Below are 19,250 nucleotides of genomic sequence, written 5' to 3'. Positions count from 1 at the left end.
AATCAGCAAATATTTACTGATTGTGTAACGTGTACTGAGTACTATTATAAAACAGTTGGAGGCTAGGCATGGTGGCTCACACCCGTAATGCCAACACTTTGGGAGGTTGAGGTGGGCATATCACCTGAGGTCCGGAGTTTGAGACCAGCCTGGCCAACATGGTGAAACCAAGAAATACAAAAATTAGGCCGGGCGCGGTGGCTCAAGCCTGTAATCCCAGCACTTTGGGAGGCCGAGACGGGTGGATCACGAGGTCAGGAGATCGAGACCGTCCTGGCCTACACGGTGAAACCCTGTCTCTACTAAAAAATACAAAAAACTAGCCGGGCGAGATGGCGGGCACCTGTAGTCCCAGCTACTCGGGAGGCTGAGGCAGGAGAATGGCGTAAACCCGGGAGGCGGAGCTTGCAGTGAGCCGAGATTGCGCCACTGCACTCCAGCCTGGGCGACAGAGCGAGACTCCATCTCAAAAAAAAAAAAAAAAAAGAAATACAAAAATTAGCCAGGCACGGTGTCACATGCCTGTAGTCCCAGCTACTTGAGAGGCTGAGGCACAAGAATCACTTAACCCAAGAGGCGGAGGTTGCAGTGAGCGAAGATGGCGCCATTGCACTCCAGCCTGGGTGAAAGAGTGAGACCCTGTCTCAAAAAAAAAAAAAAAAAATATATATATATATATATACGTGTGTATATATATATATACGTGTATATATATATATACGTATATATATATATATACACACATATATATATATATATATATAAATAAAAATAGAGAACAAAAATCTTGGGCAAAGTTAAACAATTTTAAAAACTGCGTTAACCTTTTAGTTCCCATTCCCATTACAGAAGTGTATATACTGTGTTTATACACAGACACACACACATATACATATATATAAAATCCATATAGATACACATTGTATACATATATAATGTGTATGCATTTTGCATATGTGATATACCTGTACGTTGTATGTCTGTATTTTTATATATGTATAATATATAGGTATTGTGTGTGTGTGTGTATATATATATTTTGTTATTGCTAATCTTTTCTAAATGGCATTAGAGCCTTAGATTATGGGTAAAAATGGTTGATTAAGAGAATCTTGCAACTATCACGCTTTTGTTGCAAGTCTACCTAATAACTCTAAGTTTCCCACTGTAGTAGCAGACATATTTCATTACATATCAGACATTCTGGTGTCTCATGAAATGGGAGAACTAATGTCACACTCTCTGTTCCTCAAAAGACACACTAATGTTACTTTAATTTTTTTTCTAATTCTTGATTTATGCTTGCTTAGACAGTATTCTGCACAGACAGCCGAAGTGAACAACAGTAGTGATGGTAATAATTAAGCTTCTTCATGAAAGGGTCTGTTGGGTGGGTTTCTAGGTAAACTTGAACTGGTCACCCTCCCCAAACCTCTCATTCTTCAAAATGCCTCTAAATCTTCTTTTTTTGCAAGTGGAATTTTACCTAAAGTAGCACCTAAACGAAGTTGAATTTTGAATGACACTAGCAGTAAAGTTGTCTCGGAACAAAAAAACGTAGATGCATTGAGCAAATTCGCGGTGTGGGTGATGGGAGGAGGTCAGATGCAGCACTCCTCTGAACCGTCTGATGTGGCTTTTCTCTGCAAGATCCTGGGGGCTGTTGATGCTACCCAGTGGCTAGCAAAAATGCAGGCACACCGATGGGACCACAGCCAGAGACTAAGTGCCTGTGTCCCAGGGACTCCTAATTCAATTACGGTGAATCCATTTTTTTTTCTTGGAACATTTCATATATTTAATGCATGAGCATAAAGGCATCTTTATACCCAGATTTCCACTTTTCTCTTTTTTTCACATTGTGTGAAATTCTACATGTTACAATACAAAGAGAATTGAATCAACCTGTTACCTGGATGGTTAACAGTTTATTCTCTAAGACAGAAACAATGATCTAGGAGCAGCTGAGTAAAAAGAAACAGTAAATCAGTATCTAAGGGACATATAATGCATTTTATCATCTACAAGTAAAGGGTAAGTACATGTAAAGGCCAAGCTATCAGGGAGAGTCAGGCAGAAACTAACACGTAGTATGTGTCTGTTACAGTATGGGCACGGGGGTCAGCATTTCATCTATGGATTGTATATAAAGCCCTTCGTTTTCTTCATTCCTGCTTCCCATCTGATGAGGTCATCTGCCTTGATCAATGACCAAAAGAACTGAGTCTGGATATTCTAGTTCTAGGTAGGCCCCGTGCTTCTTGAAGGCAGGGACCATGTCTTAAATTTCTTTTATATTTTCACAGCATCTGCTATGAAAAATGCTAGATTAGTTTGAAGTAATAAGTTACCAACCGATTTAGAAGGGTAAATGGTCTTTCTGTTGATTTGGGGGAGGGGGATATTGTCTATGATATTTACCATTCCTAGAAGGTTTATATAATGAGTCAGTAAAGAAAGTCCTGCATTCTAGAGAAGGTGGTGTTGACAAGCATGTGGAGGCGAGATATGTGTGGTCCGTGTGACTTGCATAGGAGAGAGGCTGGGAGGCTAAAGGGAGGCTGGATGCTTCAAGTCCACGGAACTATGGTGAAGTAGTTTTTTTATTTGTTTCGAGTGCACTCAACGAGGCTTGTTGTGAGCAAGGGAGTTTATATATACAAAGAATATGGACTAATAATCTACCAGCCCTCTGAAAGGTGAAGGGATACTTCCGATAGACCAGGAATGGGCTAGGATCAGGACTAGTGTGGAGAAAGCACTAAAAGAAAAAGTGTAATGGATTCAAGACACATTACAAGGGAAGAACTGACTGACTTTTGCACCACCCATTTAGAGAGTGAAAGATGACCTCAAGGTTTTCCTGTTGCTGTCACTGTGCCTGACAGAGGCTGGAAGATGTCAGTAGTTGCTGAGGCATTAAGGACAGGACCGTGGAGTGCAGTGGAGTTGAAGTTTGGGGAAATGTCGACGTGCTTGGTGAAACTCACTTTCCCAAAACTCCCTTTAATAAGTAAAAAATCACCGGGTGTATTTTTGCAACAGAACATAATGTTTTCACAAAATTAGTCTTTGAAATTACACTAACTGTAATTTTTAATTTTTTTCATCGTCCCATAGTTTCCGTAAATTTGGAAAATGATTTAATTTTCTTGCCATCTCTTCCTTATTAGCAACTTGGCTAGTACTGAAAAGTGAATTTTAAGCAAGTTCACCAAATGAGTTTCAGGATTTCTTGTGGGGATTTAGTAAAGCTGTCTTGTTTTTCCTGTTACTTGAGTGGCAAAGCTTCCTGGTATTTACTTGAAGTAAATTACTAAACAAAATTAAGTCTTAAATTTCTGACATGAGGAGAAGTATATATGATTCATATTTTTATGTTTTTCTTCCATTATTATGCAGGCTGATTTTCCTCACTTAAATTTCTGCATTAGAAAACCAATTACTTGTTAATTTAAAAAACTCAGACTCATTGGTGGTTTCAGAACAACTTAATACCATATTTTAAAAAAACAAATATTTAGAATACCATTGAGGCCAGAAGGTACTCAGTGAAAAGTGTCTCTTAAATCCCAGTCCCTGCTGACCACGTTTCAGTGCTGGCGTTTAGACTTGATGTCCTGAGCTATTACTGAGAGGTGAGAACGAAGTAAAAGTTAAAAATATATGGGATCTCCAACTCTGCAGTCAGCACTTCGGACTTATTTTGAAACACCGCTCATTTCATAATGCCATTTAAAATTCTAAACGACAGCACGCCCCTTTCCTTGCTCTTCACCTAGTTCATAACCTCATTTAGTATATGCGTTTTAAAGAACAAGTTTCCCTTTTCTATTAGTAAGTGTGATCATCTAATGACCCCAATTAGAGAGGGGGAGGAAAAAGGCTCACAAGTCTAAAAATAACTCCATTATCCATGCAGAGGGGGTCAGTTTTTCTTTCCCCCGTTGCAGCTGATATTTAACTAAATGGCAATCGATCAGTCTAATGCCTGCCTCTCGTTTTTCATAAATGAAAGGCTGTGGCTTTAAGTAATCGCAGGCTGCCTGTGCCAAAGGCAGAAGCTGCAGTATCAGCTTCTGTGAGTGAGGAATCCGAGGCGCACGGTAACCTGCAGGACATGAAGTAAGACGCCCGAGGGCCAATGGCACGCCTCCTGCCAGAGCTTTGAATGTAGACAGACCCGACTGGTGGGTGGCGCGGCCACCTGTATGCTTCTTGGACAGTGCGAGGGGTGGGGGGACTTGGAGACAGAAGCTGGAAAATGGGCTGCCCGAGCAGCAAAATGTGCCTCTATTCTCCATGTGCAGCACCAAGGGTAATTAGTATTTGTTTATAGTGCTTTTCTGGAAGAATGTCAGGAGTACTGCAGAGGCTGTCTGGAATTCGGGGAAAATGCTTGGAATGACAAGCAACTCTTGCCTGCAAAGGCCGGGTCTTATGATCTCTGCAACGCTGTGATCAGGATGCGGTGGGAGCTCCGTCTTGGGTGATCCTCGTGAGGGCATTTTTCAGTGAGCTTTGAAATTCTTCATTTTTGTTTTTAGTTACTCCCTGGTGCTAGGGAATCTACCTTTTAAGGAACTGTATGTAATTACTGTGTTTGTATAACTATGTGTGTATGTGTGATTGCCGTGAGTTGCTGGTAACTTGAAAACGATTCTTTAGCTGAAGGTTGATAATAGCTTCTCTAATACTAAAAACAGCCATCTGGTTTTCTTTGGTTTGTTTCTCTCACATCGATTTAGAATTATCACTGATCCAAACTATCATAATCCTTAGAAAATAGGATGTAGCTGAAAAAAATTAATTTTGTCTTTAGAGGATTATCTTTCTGCTGCAGCTTTCTAACAAACTTTTTATCTTTCTTTTAGAAGGATTGGCATTGTAACGAAACTTTTTTATTTGCAACTATAGGACAAAGTGCATATATGTGCCTGTGTTTAGAACATTAAATATTTATCTTAAACTGATTAGATGTTTATTGCCCTTGGAGGAGGGGAACGCATTACGTGTTAAGTACAGTATGCATTAGCCGAAAGGTTCTATGGATCAGCAGTGAAGCACTGGCTCAAAGTAAATATTTCTAAATGGGACATACACTGCCTCAAACCAGAGTTTCACTGGGACCTGCAAAAATACAGATTTTTGAATTACGAATTTCCTTAACAACTAAGGGACGACTGTGTTTCTTTTCACAACACAAATTGTTAGTCTAAATGATTCATATCTTGGCTTCCCCATAGTGCGTCTCATTTTCCTAGTGATAACAAATGTGTACCTTACTGAAAGGGACCCTCTTGAAAACATGAGTAACTTGATGTGTGTTTTCCGCAGCGGGAGGAAGCGCTGAAACAACACAAAACCCTATCTCAAGAACTTGTTAACCTCCGGGGAGAGCTAGGTAAGAGCTTTTCGTTGTTGTTGTTGTTGTTAAATTTTATGGGACAAGGGGAACACTGGAAAATGTGGTTGTCCTGTCTGCACTGTGGCTGGAGTTGCATGCTGGGAGCTGTTGGCACTCCCTGTCTGGTTTCTGGGCGAACACTTAACTATCGACATTTCTTTTGAATCTTGGCAGCTTGACCTTCAGTTCACAGAATTCCTGGCCCTGATCTGACTAAGCCTAGCAGAACTTCTGATGAGCAAAACATTTCTCTTGCTGAAGAGAGGGACAATTATTTTTGTCATTGTGTGAATTCCTGTTAAATAATGTTGTCAATTTTTTTTTCTGAACCACTTTTCATATGACAGTAGTGAAAGTTTCCCCTCTTGATAAACAGGAAATCCTGTGCTTCCAAGGGTTAGTTTGTGAGTAGTAAGTATGAAGTTGAAAGGATACCGTCCATTAGGGCAACCTGGCTGAAAAAGGTACATTCTGTTAATCTTACTATTTGGAGGGGCTGATGGTGAACCACCTCTCCGCTCCACAGGAAGCCCCATGTCCCAGCACCCACCACCCAGCCCTGCAGTTTCCAGGTTCCACTCTTATTTTAGTTCCAGTCTTTCCTGGAAGTCCTTAGGGTTCATGGAACAGACACGACACTGCCTTTGCTTTGCTTTTCTCTTTTCTTTTTCTTTCTTTTTTTTTTTTTTGAGACGGAGTCTTGCTCCGTCGCCAGACTGGAGTGCAGTGGTGCGATCTCGGCTCACTGCAACCTCTGCCTCCCGGATTCAAGCGATTCTTTTGCCTCAGCCTCCCAAGTAGCTGGGACTACAGGCTCACACCACCATGCCCAGCTCATTTTTGTATTTTTAGTAGAGATGGGGTTTTGCCATGTTGGCCAGGATGGTCTCGATCTCCTGACCTCGGCCTCCCAAAGTACTGGGATTACAGGTGTGAGCCACCGTGCCCAGCCGACACTGCCTTTTCTATGTCAACTCCTATCTTGGAGTGAACTGACCGCTTTGGGGTTCCTCTGTCTGCCCTGGGCTCCTCAGCCTAGAGAATCAGCTTCCTGCTTCAGCTTCAGCCAGATCTCGAGCTGATCATTGTAGGACTGATTTCCTTGCCCTTTGCTGTTTTCTGTGTGTGTTACAGTCTCCACCAAAATATGCCCAGGTATGTTGTATGAATAATGCAAGGTAACAACTAGAGAAGCAAATTGTGCTCACCCAATTCTAGGAGAAACTGCCCATTTTTCTTTTGGACAAGACCGCACTGCCAACCTGATTTGCTGGATTTGAACACTTAATTCTCCCACCTTCACCAGAGCAAAAATCAAAGGGCAGCGAGTGTGGGGTCAGGACTTTCTCTGGGCTGGGTGTGGTAGCTGACACTTGTAATCCCAGCGCTTTGGGAAGCTGAGGTGGGAGGATCACTTGAGGCCAGTAGTTTGAGACTAGCTTGAGCAATATAGCAAGACCCTGACTCTACAAAAAATAATTTAAAAATCAGCCAAGCGTGGTGGTGTGTGCCTGTTGTCCCAGTTACTCAGGAGTCTGAGGTGGGAAGACTGCTTGAGCCCAGGACTTCGAGGCTGTAGTGAGCTGTCATTGTGCCACTGCACTCCAGCCTGGCCAACAGAGCAAGACTCTGTAAAAGACTTTTCTGCATTCCTGTTCCCTTTTCCCCTTCTAGTGGGAGGTGAGGCCAAATCCCTGACTAACCATCCAGATTCTTAATACCTAGCCAAGACATCAGTCCTGACTTTATTTTAGGCTGTGCAAATGAAGGCCTCTTTATGGAAAAGTAATTTTAAGACAGATGGAAACTTCAGAATCCCAAAGACTTGAGAGTTGTGGTGAAGCAGTTCAAGGAAACCCCAGCTGAGAGACAGCCCAGCTCTCAGACTTTGCAGGCTTTCTGCCATGTTACTTGACAGTCACCCTTATGATTACCTAAATGACCAACCCAATTTGCTTTTGTCCATGCCTTAAATAATGTAATTAACAGAGAGTTAGAAGATCAGGAAAGAGGCCTTTTTGTGTGTGTGTTTCAGAGTTCATTATAACCCAGTGGAAGTGGAGGTGAGCCTACCTAGAGGTTCACGTTTCAGCCTCTCTCCCAAGACAAGGCAGCAATGAGAATGGAACACTGTGCCCATTCACTCTGCTTGAATGAAGGATGCTGTTTTTACATTTTAGTGGACAGAACAATTAATCAACTGCAGTTGGGGCCCAGGGGTTCAGCACCTCCAGTGAGTCAGGTAGCCTGACAGGAAATAGCCATAACGGCCTGTGCCCACTGTCACCTTTGTATCCGTGATAAGGAGGCTGCCCTGGTGCGCTGCTTCTGCTGCCTCCAGAGCGTTGGTACAGTGGGTGGCCTGTCCAGATCCTCAGTCACCCAGTGCTGGCCTCTTAGGGAATGCGTCATTGCTGCTGTTACAGCAGGTATACATCTGATGGTAACCCTTCTCTGCTTGGAGAAGGGTTTTGGTTCTGTAAGTGGAGGGAAGCGAAAGCTGTAAACACTTGTGATGAAGCGGTCCAGAAAGAACACTCTCAAAGCTACCAGTGGATTGTTAGTTTCAGTGTGAGTTGAGACGGGTTTCCATAGCAAAGTTGGGAACCCAGTTTTGAATTGGAAGGCAGTCAAGTGGTTAGGCTCATGCTATCACAGTGTCCAGGGCCACATCTGTGGTAACTGAGGGACTTAGGACAAGTCACTTTGTATCTCTTCTGTCCCAATTTCATCCTCGGTGAAAATGGCGGTGCCGATCGTCTGCCCCAAGGGTGGTTGTGAGGATTACATGAGGTAATGCATTGTGAAGCATCTAGCACCAAGTGTTAACTGCTAGTAAATAATAGGTATTAGGATGTATGCAGCTTGACAGCTGTGTAGTCATTAACCACGGGGGCCGTTTTGTGAGGGCATCATCTATGCCACAGAAAGGAATAGTCATTAGACTCAGTATTACCAGAAATCCCAAACGACAGGCTCTTCAGACTCAAGTGGAAATGAGACCTCATCAGAATATTGTCCTGATCCAGTAGAGTTTGGTGTGTGGAGTCAAAGCCTAAGTTTTTGTCCATCCGCTCCTAGTTGGATGTTACCTAACTTCTTTGAGTATGGTTTTTTTCACTGGTGAGATGAAATCAGTGTATATTTTGCTGGGTTATTGTGGGGCTTGAATAAAATAGTAATGCATATAAAGCAGTGGCGTAGTGCCTGGGCCATCACAGTAACTCAAGAAAAGAGAGCAGTCACTATCGCCGTCATCAAAGCACCCACTTTTCCCCTCCAAAATAATGGGGGTGGGGCGATGGGAGTTAGTGTCATTCTCCCATTGGGTAATGTTTCTTCACCTTCTCTATGAAAGTTGAGACAAGGTACCCAAACTATTAAGAACTGCAAAGAAAGAGGACAACTGATAAACTCAGGAGCACTAAACCCAGGTAGAGTCTGTGCTTTCCACTTTCCGAATCTAGCGGCCTCCCGCTGTCCCCGGCATCCGCTGACTTTGCCATTGTCCTCTCGCTCTAACTATGCCAGCACCCAAAGCAGCCTACGTGTTTCCACTGTGTGAGCCACCCTCCCCTCATGGAAGCACTGGTACTTTGCTTCTGCAGAAACTCTTAAAAGTGTCCCCTTGGTCCAGTGATGGTTTGATACTCTACGTTGATATCTTTACTGTCTCTTGTGTTTACCTCCAGGTATAAAGTCCATAATTGTAGAGATTCTTTTCTGTTTCCTATGGAAAAATAATAGAATATGCTTTCTGTTTTCCTGGGTAATTGATAAATATTTTTAGGCATTTGATGTTTTAAAATTTTTTCTTTTTTTTTTTAGAACAGTGTATGAAAATTAAAATTTTTAAGTGAAAAGAAAACAGCCCGTAGCTCCACTGCCCTGACGTAACTTTATTTGCATATTCCCTTTTCTTAGTTTATATGAATATATACAACTTCATACTATGATTTTCTAAATTAAGGTATAATTTTCATACAATGGAATGCTAATTATTCCATCAGTTTTGACAGACATATACTCCTAAAACCTACATCCTTATCAAGCATAGACTGTTTCTGTCAATCCAGAAAATTGCCTCATGCCATTTCACAGTGGAACACCCCTCCCCCGAGAAGCAAACACTGATTTAACCTTTATCATCAAAGGTTTTGTCTGAAGTAGATTCTCATTTAAATGGAAAGATACAGTATGCTGTTTTTTGTCTCTGGCTTATTTCATAATACTTTTGAGATTTGTGTATGTTAAATGCCTACTCTGATCTTTTTTTTTTTTTTTTTTTAAGACAGGGTCTTGCTCTGTTGCCCAGGCTGGAGTGCAGTGGCACTGTCTCGGCTCACTGCATCCTCCATCTCCTGGATTCACGCAATTTTCCTGCCTCATCCTCCCGAATAGCTGGGATTACAGTTGCACATCACCATGCTGGGCTAATTTTTGTATTTTTAGTAGAGACAGGATTTCACCATATTGGCCAGGCTGGTCTCGAATGCTTGATTCAAGTGATCCACCCGCCTCAGCCTCCCAAAGTGCTGGGGTTACAGATGTGAGCCGTTGTACCTGGTCAGATGTCTGCTGTGATCTTTTTGACTGGACAGGTCAAGCACTTTTCCACATTGCCTCACGGTCTGCATTGTGATCACCTTTAATGGGCTGGGGGAAAGTCTATCAAGTGTCCCATAAGTTCACTTACTCATTAAATAGTGTCATAGTATATAGCAGGGATTTCTTTGCCAGGTGTTTTCTCATCCATTCCCATGGTTTCCACTACTACCTATACAAGAATGACCCAGATTTATTTTTCTGGTCCTCTCCTTCCCAAGCTGCAGATGTGTCTCATTGAGGTGCTGCCCCCAGGTGAGCCAGTCCAGTATAATCAGACCTTCCTGATGACCCAGCCCCTTCCTTCCTGACCGCCATGCAGCGTCTCCTCATTCACCCCGGTTCCTCAGCTTTGATGATGGTGATATGATTCACTTACCACCCAAGCTAACAACTGAAATCATACTCCTGTTCCCCCATCCTCCATGTGCATGTCAGTCTGTGTCCTGAATGCCACTTGGATCCATCCCTGCTCAGTATTCTGGCTGCTGCTGCTTTAAGTCCCACAATTTTTCACCTGGAAGATACTGCAACAGCTACCCCACAGGCCACCTTGCCTCCTGGCCTGTGATCTGCACTCCACTTGCGGCCAGGATTAATTATACCTAGAGTAAAGCTGACATGTGTCTCTACTGGACATTTTGTGTTTTGAGTTTTTTTTTTTTTTTTGGAAGGAGTTTTTACCCTGTCACCCAGGATGGAATGCAGTGGCTACATCCTGGGTCACTGCAACGTCCACCTCCTGGATTCAAGTGATTGTCCTGCTCAGCCTCCCGAGTAGCTGGGATTACGAGTGTGCACCACCACTCCCAGCAAATTTTTGTGTTTTTAGTAGAGACGAGGTTTCACCATGTTGGCCAGACTGGTCTCGAACTCTCCTGACCTCAGGTGGTCCACCTGCCTTGGCCTCCCAAAGTGTTGGGATTACAGGCTTGAGCTACCGCGCCTGGCCTCTACTGGACATTTTTAACAAACACAAAAGACTCCAGTTTGGCCTTGGGGAAAAAAACCCAGACATACTAAGCACACCATTGTGTTTTGACTGATTGAAATCTTCCAGTCCAAATTCATGTCTAGGCACTCTTTCCCCTTTATTCACGCCTCCTTTCGCCTCCTAGGCCCCAGCCGTGGGTTCATTAGCACCTCTTGTCCACATATTTTGCACGGTATCCTCTCTCCCTGGAGTGCACTCTCCTCTTTCCACTCGCCTCCCGTCGTGGGCCCCTCAAACTCCTTCTCATTTACTCAGTTTTTAAATCTTAGCTAAAATATCTTCTGTTGAATTTCGCCCACATCTTTCAAGCAAGTTAATTGTGCCTTCTCATGTGCCTTTCAAGGCACCTTGTACACATTTAAGATTTTGTTTCTTACAGTGATTTGTTTATAGACCTCTTCTTGCCATCTGGAATTAGGAACTCTTCAAGGGCAGGGCCAGTAGCTCCTTATTTTTATAGCTCTCCCACCTTTTGGTTGGCGCTTACCAGGTGCTTAGACTTCAACGAATGAATGATTTTATTACCAAGGATGGTAGCTAGGGAACGGTAGTTTTCTTCTTAAAATATGCTAGTACTCAGTGTTTTTTAAATGCACAAATGTTTTTCTATAAACTGTTTAACATTTCTGTGACAAACATATATGGACACAGAGGGGAACAGCAGACACTGGGGCCTCCTTGAGGGTGGAGGGCGGGAGGAGGGAGAGCAGCAGAAAAAATAACTATCAGGTACTGGGCTTAGTACCTGGGTGATGAAATAATCTGTACAACAAACTCCTGTGACTCAAGTTCACCTGTATCACAAACCTGCACCTGTACCCCTCAACGTCAAGTAAAAGTTTAAATAAAGCAGTCAGAATAATTAAAAAATACAGTCCACATCTTGCAAAGAAAAAATTATTGTCCTGTAGGAATGCATGGTCATAAAGGAGAGCTATAATTCTCTTGGATGCATTGTAGATTATGTCCGACCATCCCAGTTAATCAGAGCATTTTGAAAGTGTCAGCCTTTGAAATAGATTACAGTTAAATTTAAAATGGTCTATGTCTGCAGCAGACATTTTGCCTCTAGGATAAGCTTCTTTCTAGAGTCATGTTGAATCAAAACTGGTGCAATAGATGACCATGATTATGATCTTTTGGGTTCTTTTTGCTTTTTATTAATGTTACTCCTTGGAATCAGACTTTGCATCTAATAATCAGGGGTGTCCAATCTTTTTGCTTCCCTGGGGCACATTGGAAGAATTGTCTAGTGCCACACATAAAATACACTAACACTGGCAATAGCTGATGACTAAAAGAAAAATCACAAATCTCATCATGTTTTAAGAACGTTTACAAATTTGTGTTGAGCCGCATTCAAAGCTGTCTTGGGCCACATGCAGCCTGTGAGTTGGACAAGCTTGATCTAAATTAATGAAGAAAGAGTTATTTCATATTTCAAAATTATTTTTGAGCTGTCGGAATTAACAGGTAACTCTCACCTTTTTATACATTAGTCCTGATTATTTCTATTTTGTGCAACAAGATTTTAATCCTTAATTCTCTAAAAATGCCTGGCCTTCCCATAATAGTATAAAAAGACCAGTTGATTTTTTATGCGTGAAAATTATGAGCTAGGTATTACAGCGTTGTGTATTTGATGCCTACTCATCCCTAATAAACAATGTTCAGCTCTGTTCATCTGCATTGTATTTAAAAAAATAAATAAATAGAGGCCCAGAGGTTAAGTAACTTCCCAAGGGAAGCTAGAAAGCACAGAGCTTGCCTCAGAACCCAAGATGGCTAGACCACCAATCTTCTGGTAGTCACCACAGGGAACGTCTGATGAAATGATTTGAAAGATTGGGAAATTATATGAAATAAACACTAGTTTGCATTGATAGCTACTTTTGGAATAATTTTCTTCTAATCAAGAGTTTAAGAAATATTGTTAAAATATATCTTACTGAGGAGAATAACTTGCAAAAAACAGTATATTGCCAAAAGCAGTATACACATTGTCTAATCAGCACTTATCCCGTGTCTGTGAACTTCGGACTGCCTCATACCATATGGAATGTGTTGATTCATTCACTGTTCCGTTTTTATCTACAATTTTGGTTTAACAAGGCTATGTATTTAAAATAATTTTGAAACTCTTCACAGGTAAGTCACTTTTGAGTTGTAAAATTCCAGAAGTGATTTTTCTTGAAGTAGGCTCTAATGAAAAATCTATTAGTATACTGAAAACCAACTGTACACAAGAACAGGGCTGTTTATCTCCTTGACTTGTTTGAAGACTGAGTTGATAGGCACCTCAAACTTAGCTCATTCTCTTCCTATCCACATCTGCCCTCAATTTGCACTTTGGTTGGCTGTCTTCATAAGTAAAAGGCCATGTTTTCTCACCTGCAGATACGCAGTTTTACCGATGGTACCTGTCTTTGAAACCCACTGAGTGTTCCTCCTTGTCCTATTACTTGTCCTAACTCCAGTCTCTCAACTTGTGATTTTCCTAATTTAATACCTTATCATGTAGAATAGTGGTTCCCAAACTTTACTGTGTACGAAAATGGACCTGGTTGAAATGCAGATCCTCAGTTCTCATGCCCGTTGCTTCTGACTCCGTTGGCTGGGGATGAACTCCAGGAATCTGCACTTTTTTTTTTTTTTTTTAATGCCAATATCTCCTATATCCATCATCCTACTAACCCCGCTTTGGGCTTTAAGGAATAGTAACAGGTGCTTCACAATTTTAGAAGGAGAGGCAGCACGTTTAGAAAGATGTGTTGATGGGGAAAGTGATCCCTCTTCCTGACCTCTGGCCCTAGTGTCCTCAGGTTAACAGGAGACCAGTGTTTCTTCCCCATTAGCAATATCTGAGTACAGCCTTGGCTACCTACAAAGAAAAATAAAGCAGAACGTCTCCCTTAATGGAAATTGAGGAGGAGTCTGCACTTCTAATGATCATCCAGGTGGTTCTCATGTAGGTGCCCCAGGACTACCCTTTGACACTGCTCTAGCTGTCTAGAATATTGTTTCTTTTATGTAAAAAAAAGTATATATATGTATATTTGATACATATATATTTGATATATATATATATATATCAAATAAGCATAGTAAGGATAATATGAAGTAACTCCAACTGAATTGAGTACATTCTTACAAATAAGCTTTCAAATGTTACACATGCCAAGGGCTTATAGCAGCCTTTTTGGCCCTTGCGCCCTAAAAAGTGATCCGTCAGGGAGGAGGAGAGGCAGAACAGTACCTGACTTGAAATTGCCCTTTTTTTTTTTTTTTTTTTTTTACATTGAAACTCTTGATGGAAATAGGATTCCTTTAAAGTCTGCCTCACTTCTCTCAGGCCTGAATCTTAGAACAGATGGTCCGTTATTCAGCTGTGCTCTCGCCTCCAGCCCACTTTTATTCCTAAATGTTTTCGTTTGTACATGGAGTGTTTGCCATTGTGATTAAAAAAAAAAAAAAAAAAAAAAGAGAGCATCTGTTCTGCAGCATGTTGGCCAGTGAATGAGCTGAAAAACAGCAAGGCCTTTGCAGGCTTCTCTTCAAGGGTGGGAGGAGGAACATTGGCAGGGAGAGGCTAGAAGCTTAGGGGAGGCCCAGTTGGTACCTAGGCGCCACGATGGAGATGGAAGACAGGCTGGCTGAGTGGAATTCTCTTCCCACCTGAGAGTCACACTTTGTCAGCACTAACCAATAGAGCGAGAAAAAGGTCATTTTTTTTTACCTGCCTTATCTTGGAGTCTTTTCTACAGTGCTTCCACAAGAGAATTAAGCCCTGCTACCCCGAGGCATCCATGGTACGTGTGAATTAACTTCTCTCTACTCCATCTCAGGCTGGGAAAAAGATCCTGTTTGGTGTTCTGTGCTTAGGCTCTCAAAGAGGCTGGAGTTCTCAGGCTGGGCACGGTGGCTCAAGCCTGTAATCCCAGCACTTTGGGAGGCTGAGGTGAGCAGATCGCTTGAGGCCAGGAGTTTGAGAGCAGCCTTGCCAACATGGTGAAACCCCGTATCTATTCAAAACACAACCACAACAACAACAAAAAAGAGGCTGGAGTTGTAGATCCAGCTCTGCCATTTCCATTCTTCTTTAGTAAAATGGGATGTATGGTAATACCTATTTTATTCATTCAGAGCATTGTTACATTACATGAAACAAATATGAGACCACCTTGTAAAGGGTGAACTGAGTTTTAAAGGTGAAGTGGCATTTATGGGAGGATTGATTTGATAGTGCAGGTTTTCTGTAAAAAGTAAGTTCCTAATAATTTATGATTTATGGAAGACTTTGAAATGAGCTCTTATTGATTCGTTGATTTAATGCCCAAGAGCAATCAGAAAGCCATTTGAAGATAATTTTGAAATTCAGATAAAGAAGCTTGTCATCTACTTGTCTGCAAAATTTCATGGTCATTTGACAAAGTATCTTGAGAGAGGCAAACCCGGGCACTGTGTGAGTAGCGGAGTATTCCACAGGCTGGGAAGACTTTCTACGAAGGGTAATAGTAACTCTGTTTCACTTCACTCTCACCAGTCTATAGGGTTGGCCGAACAGGTAGTATTAGTTCCTACCTTCCATATCAGGACACGGAGACCCAGGAAACCGGACATGCCTATTTGTGGAATAGTCTAGGTCCCACCTTTTTCTTCTTCATTCTGCCACTGCCTGTCCACAAAGCATCAATGTGATGTTTAAAAACAACTTCTTGGTTACCTGTTCAGTGATATTACTACCTCCAGTTTCAAAACAGATTAGACCCTGGCTTAAGGGAGTCACCAGCATAGTCACTTGCCATGGACGTGTGTGGTGATCGGATTTCTCCTCGTAGAATGTTATGACATTAAAGGTAGTAGAAGGTAGTGTCCCTTCCTGGTTCTGGGGGTGGGGCACAAGAGAAGTGAGAGTTTAGCCTGAGAAGTGTATTGGGTATGTGCTGTTAAAGAAAGAAGTCAAGGAGCCCAGCACTGAGAGGAGGAGGCCGGTTTCCCAGGCAGCCAAGAGAGAGTGAGGGGCCCGCTGCAGGCAGAGCTGGAGGCAGACTGCTCTTCTTCATCCTAGCTGGTGCAGAGGTGGGGATTTCGAGGTGGGGTGGGGGAGAGTTGCCGCCCACAGCAGCCTGGCCAGAGCGTCCAGGAAAGGTGCATGTATGCAATTTGGGAATGGAATCATCTCTTTTTCCTGTTCGTCTCTTCTTTCTATCATAATCTCTTACGTGGCACTATGAAGATTTGCCTGGCACTTTTCTTTTTATATTTTAGGTCTGATTTACATAAAACCTCCTCCAAATTAGGAAAATTCTATTGCATATAATGTCAAGAACAATAATAGTGGAAGGTGAAGACTTGAAGTGAGTGTGTACTCCACCGTAATACCTATGTATGTGCGTGCTTATGCATCAAATTTGAATACTAGGCCAGCAATGCTGCTTGTTAACTGTTATGTTTCTGTTACGGAACCCCAAGCCTGTCTACCAGGAAGACTCTTGCAAGCCATAACAGTTATACAATTTATCTGCAGAGTTACTCTGGTCAGGCAGTGGGGTGAGTGCTTCACCTGTGCTATTTCATCCTATAGAGAAGGGACTAATATTATCTCCATTTTAAAAATGAAGAAATGTAGGCTTAGGCCAGGTACGGTGGCTCATGCTTGTAATCCCAGCACTTTGGGAGGCCGAAGCAGGCGGATCATTTGAGGTCAGCAATTCTAGAGCAGCCTGGCCAACATAGTGAAACCCTGTATCTACTAAAAATATACAAATTAGCCAGGTATGGTGGTGCATGCCTGTAATCCCAGCTATTCAAGAGGCTGAGGCAAGAGAATCGCTTAAACCAGGGAGGCGGAGGTTGCAGTGAGCTGAGATTGCGCCACTACCCTCCAGCCTGGGTGATAGAGGAAGACTCCATCTCAAAAAGAAAAAAAAAAAGTAGGCTTAGAAAGTTTAAGTAATTTGCTCGAGTGATGTAGCAGCTAAGGGGTGTGACTGAGATTTGAACCCAAGTAATTTTGGCTCTATTCTACTAGGACATTTATTTATGTTCTTCAGCATTAAAATCTTTTTGGTCGTCTCATAGTGAAGCGTGCTACTCAGATATAAAAACTAGGAAAGCGCTGTATCATTTCAAAAGAATATTAACAATGTCGGGCCATGGCTGTGTAATGCTTTTCTCTGTGAACAGTACATTTATCAATTAACAAAGGGAAATGAGTCTCTGTGAGATGGAAATAATACAAGTCTGACCTTCCCCTCTGAGAAAAAGCCATGAGGACTAATTAAGTAATGGCTCCACTCCTGCTCTGCAGGGCTCAATGCTGACGGACCTGGGAGGACTCCAGCTCTGTTTTCCAGAGATGATGTTTGACTGTGGCGCTGGGCATTTTCCACATATCATCCTGATAATTATTTGAAAAGCAAAACTTAGCATTTCACTTGTTATGATTTTTTTTTTTTTCTTGCTCAGCTATCCATGGTTTAAACTGTCAGGGAGGGCCACTGGTCTAGAATTCTTCTCGGGTGGTTCATTATAGAGTGAAAATACTGACTTCTAATCTCAATATGGCCTTATACTTTAGAGATGATTTTGTACATGAGTCTGCCTTCCTTTCCTTCTTCCCCTTTCCTCCCTTCCCCACTTCCCCCCTTCTCCTTTCTTCCTTTCTCTTTTTCTTTTCTTTTTCCTTAAATCCTGAGAACTGTATTTCCTCTTTTAAGCTAGATTGCTGGAGATAGCTTTCATGGTTTACAAACGTGTATACAAAAGTTGCCCAACAGTTCTCCTACAAGCAGTGGTTTGTTGGTGTTCTTAATCATATACCTGCTTTAAAAAAAAAAATCAACTAATGGAATGATTAAAACAACAGAGGCTGGGCGCAGTATCTCACGCCTGTAATTCCAGCACTTTGGGAGGCTGAGGTGGACGGATCACAAGGTCAGGAGTTTGAGACCAGTCTGCCCAACATAGTGAAACCCTGTCTCTACTAAAAAATCAAAAAATTAGCCAAGTGTGGTGGCGGGCACCTGTAGTCCCAGCTACTCGGGAGGCTGAGGCACGAGAATCGCGTGAACCCAGGAGGAGGAGGTTGCAGTGAGCCGAGATCGCACCACTGCACTCTAGCCCAGGCAACAGTGCAAGACTCCGTCTCACAAAAAAAGGGGGCAAAAGGACGACTTTACCTTTGTGTTTGTGTAATACCTACTTTCAAACAGTCGCATGTATCACTGGGGGAAAGTTTCATGCTTGCTTGATGCAAATTCAGAACTATTTAATGTTTGGTTTTGGCTTTGTTGGGCAGACGTCTGATTAATTGAAAGTGAGTGTAATTCTGGAGAATAAGCAAGAAGAGACTAGACTGAGGATAGGGGCGAGAGCACACACAGGTGGCACGATAAATCTCCCGTAAGCTGTAGTCAGTGCACAGGAAAGTCCATGGCCTCAAATCAGGGTTATGCACGCCCCCCACCGCCACACACACATTATGTCACAGCTGTCGAGGAGCGCTCTGAGAACCCTTAATACAGTGTTTACATGTGCATCCTTTAAAAAGTTATTCATGAGTTCTTTATGCCAAATAAATGTTTCCTTCGGAGCCCAGGCCAGGTTTTTCAAACTAAAGCCATTAGTGTGTGAGCGATGACTGCAGCCCAGCTGTTCCCTAGCAGCACACCGGGCCAGTAAACAGAGCAAAGGTCTGTGCACAGCTGCAGGCTGATGTCACCGTCTGGGGCTGGGCCTGCCGCTTTGGACTGTTGCAATAACAGCAGTGAACCTCCCATTCCCCCATGTGACCCATTTTCTCCCTTTCTCCTTACCGTTTCTTCCCATGTGTCCTCCCTTCACCTTATTTATGGTGGCCAACAAAACTTCAGAGCTGCCCTTTTTTTTTCTTTTTTTTGGTAAACAAAGGAACAGCCCTGTCCCATGGCTAATGGGAAAGGACTTTTGTGTATCCTATTTGGTTTTAAAGGCTGATGTGCCATAATTACGTATTCAGACCAACAGTATTTTTATTATAAACAGATGCGTTAAAATCAGCCAGGGCAGCCTGCTGTTAACGTCTGCGTCAAAGCTCTTCTAGCCCATGGCTTGAAGGCAGTCTCTTGTTTATTGCTGAGTCCCTGAGTTCACTTCGATGTTTCTGTCCCAGATATGAGCTTCCAGATGGGTTCAGATCATGTTCTTACTTTTCATTTTCTAACTTTGGAAATATCTGAAATTTTAAGAGAAGCAAGTGAAAAG

The 19,250-nt window shown here is 42.4% G+C and overlaps 1 protein-coding gene across 8 annotated transcripts in view; it reads left to right on the top strand.

The window, feature by feature from the left end:
• The window catches only part of MTUS1 (microtubule associated scaffold protein 1), a 159,872-nt gene that overhangs the window by 123,807 nt on the left and 16,815 nt on the right, over positions 1 to 19,250 (top strand). For 7 of the 8 annotated variants that reach the window (XM_033226238.1, XM_033226266.1, XM_033226230.1 and 4 more), the window contains one exon: positions 5,338 to 5,404. In XM_033226238.1, coding sequence (XP_033082129.1) covers positions 5,338 to 5,404 — 67 coding nt within the window. Of the gene's footprint in view, positions 1 to 3,894; positions 4,319 to 5,337; positions 5,405 to 19,250 lie in introns of those variants that run through there. The other variant, XM_033226290.1, reaches the window with a different exon arrangement.

The sequence above is a fragment of the Trachypithecus francoisi genome, unplaced genomic scaffold (assembly GCF_009764315.1).
Source record: "Trachypithecus francoisi isolate TF-2019V2 unplaced genomic scaffold, Tfra_2.0 Contig01440, whole genome shotgun sequence".
Taxonomy (NCBI): domain Eukaryota; kingdom Metazoa; phylum Chordata; class Mammalia; order Primates; family Cercopithecidae; genus Trachypithecus; species Trachypithecus francoisi.
This window is presented reverse-complemented; position numbering and strand designations above follow the sequence as displayed.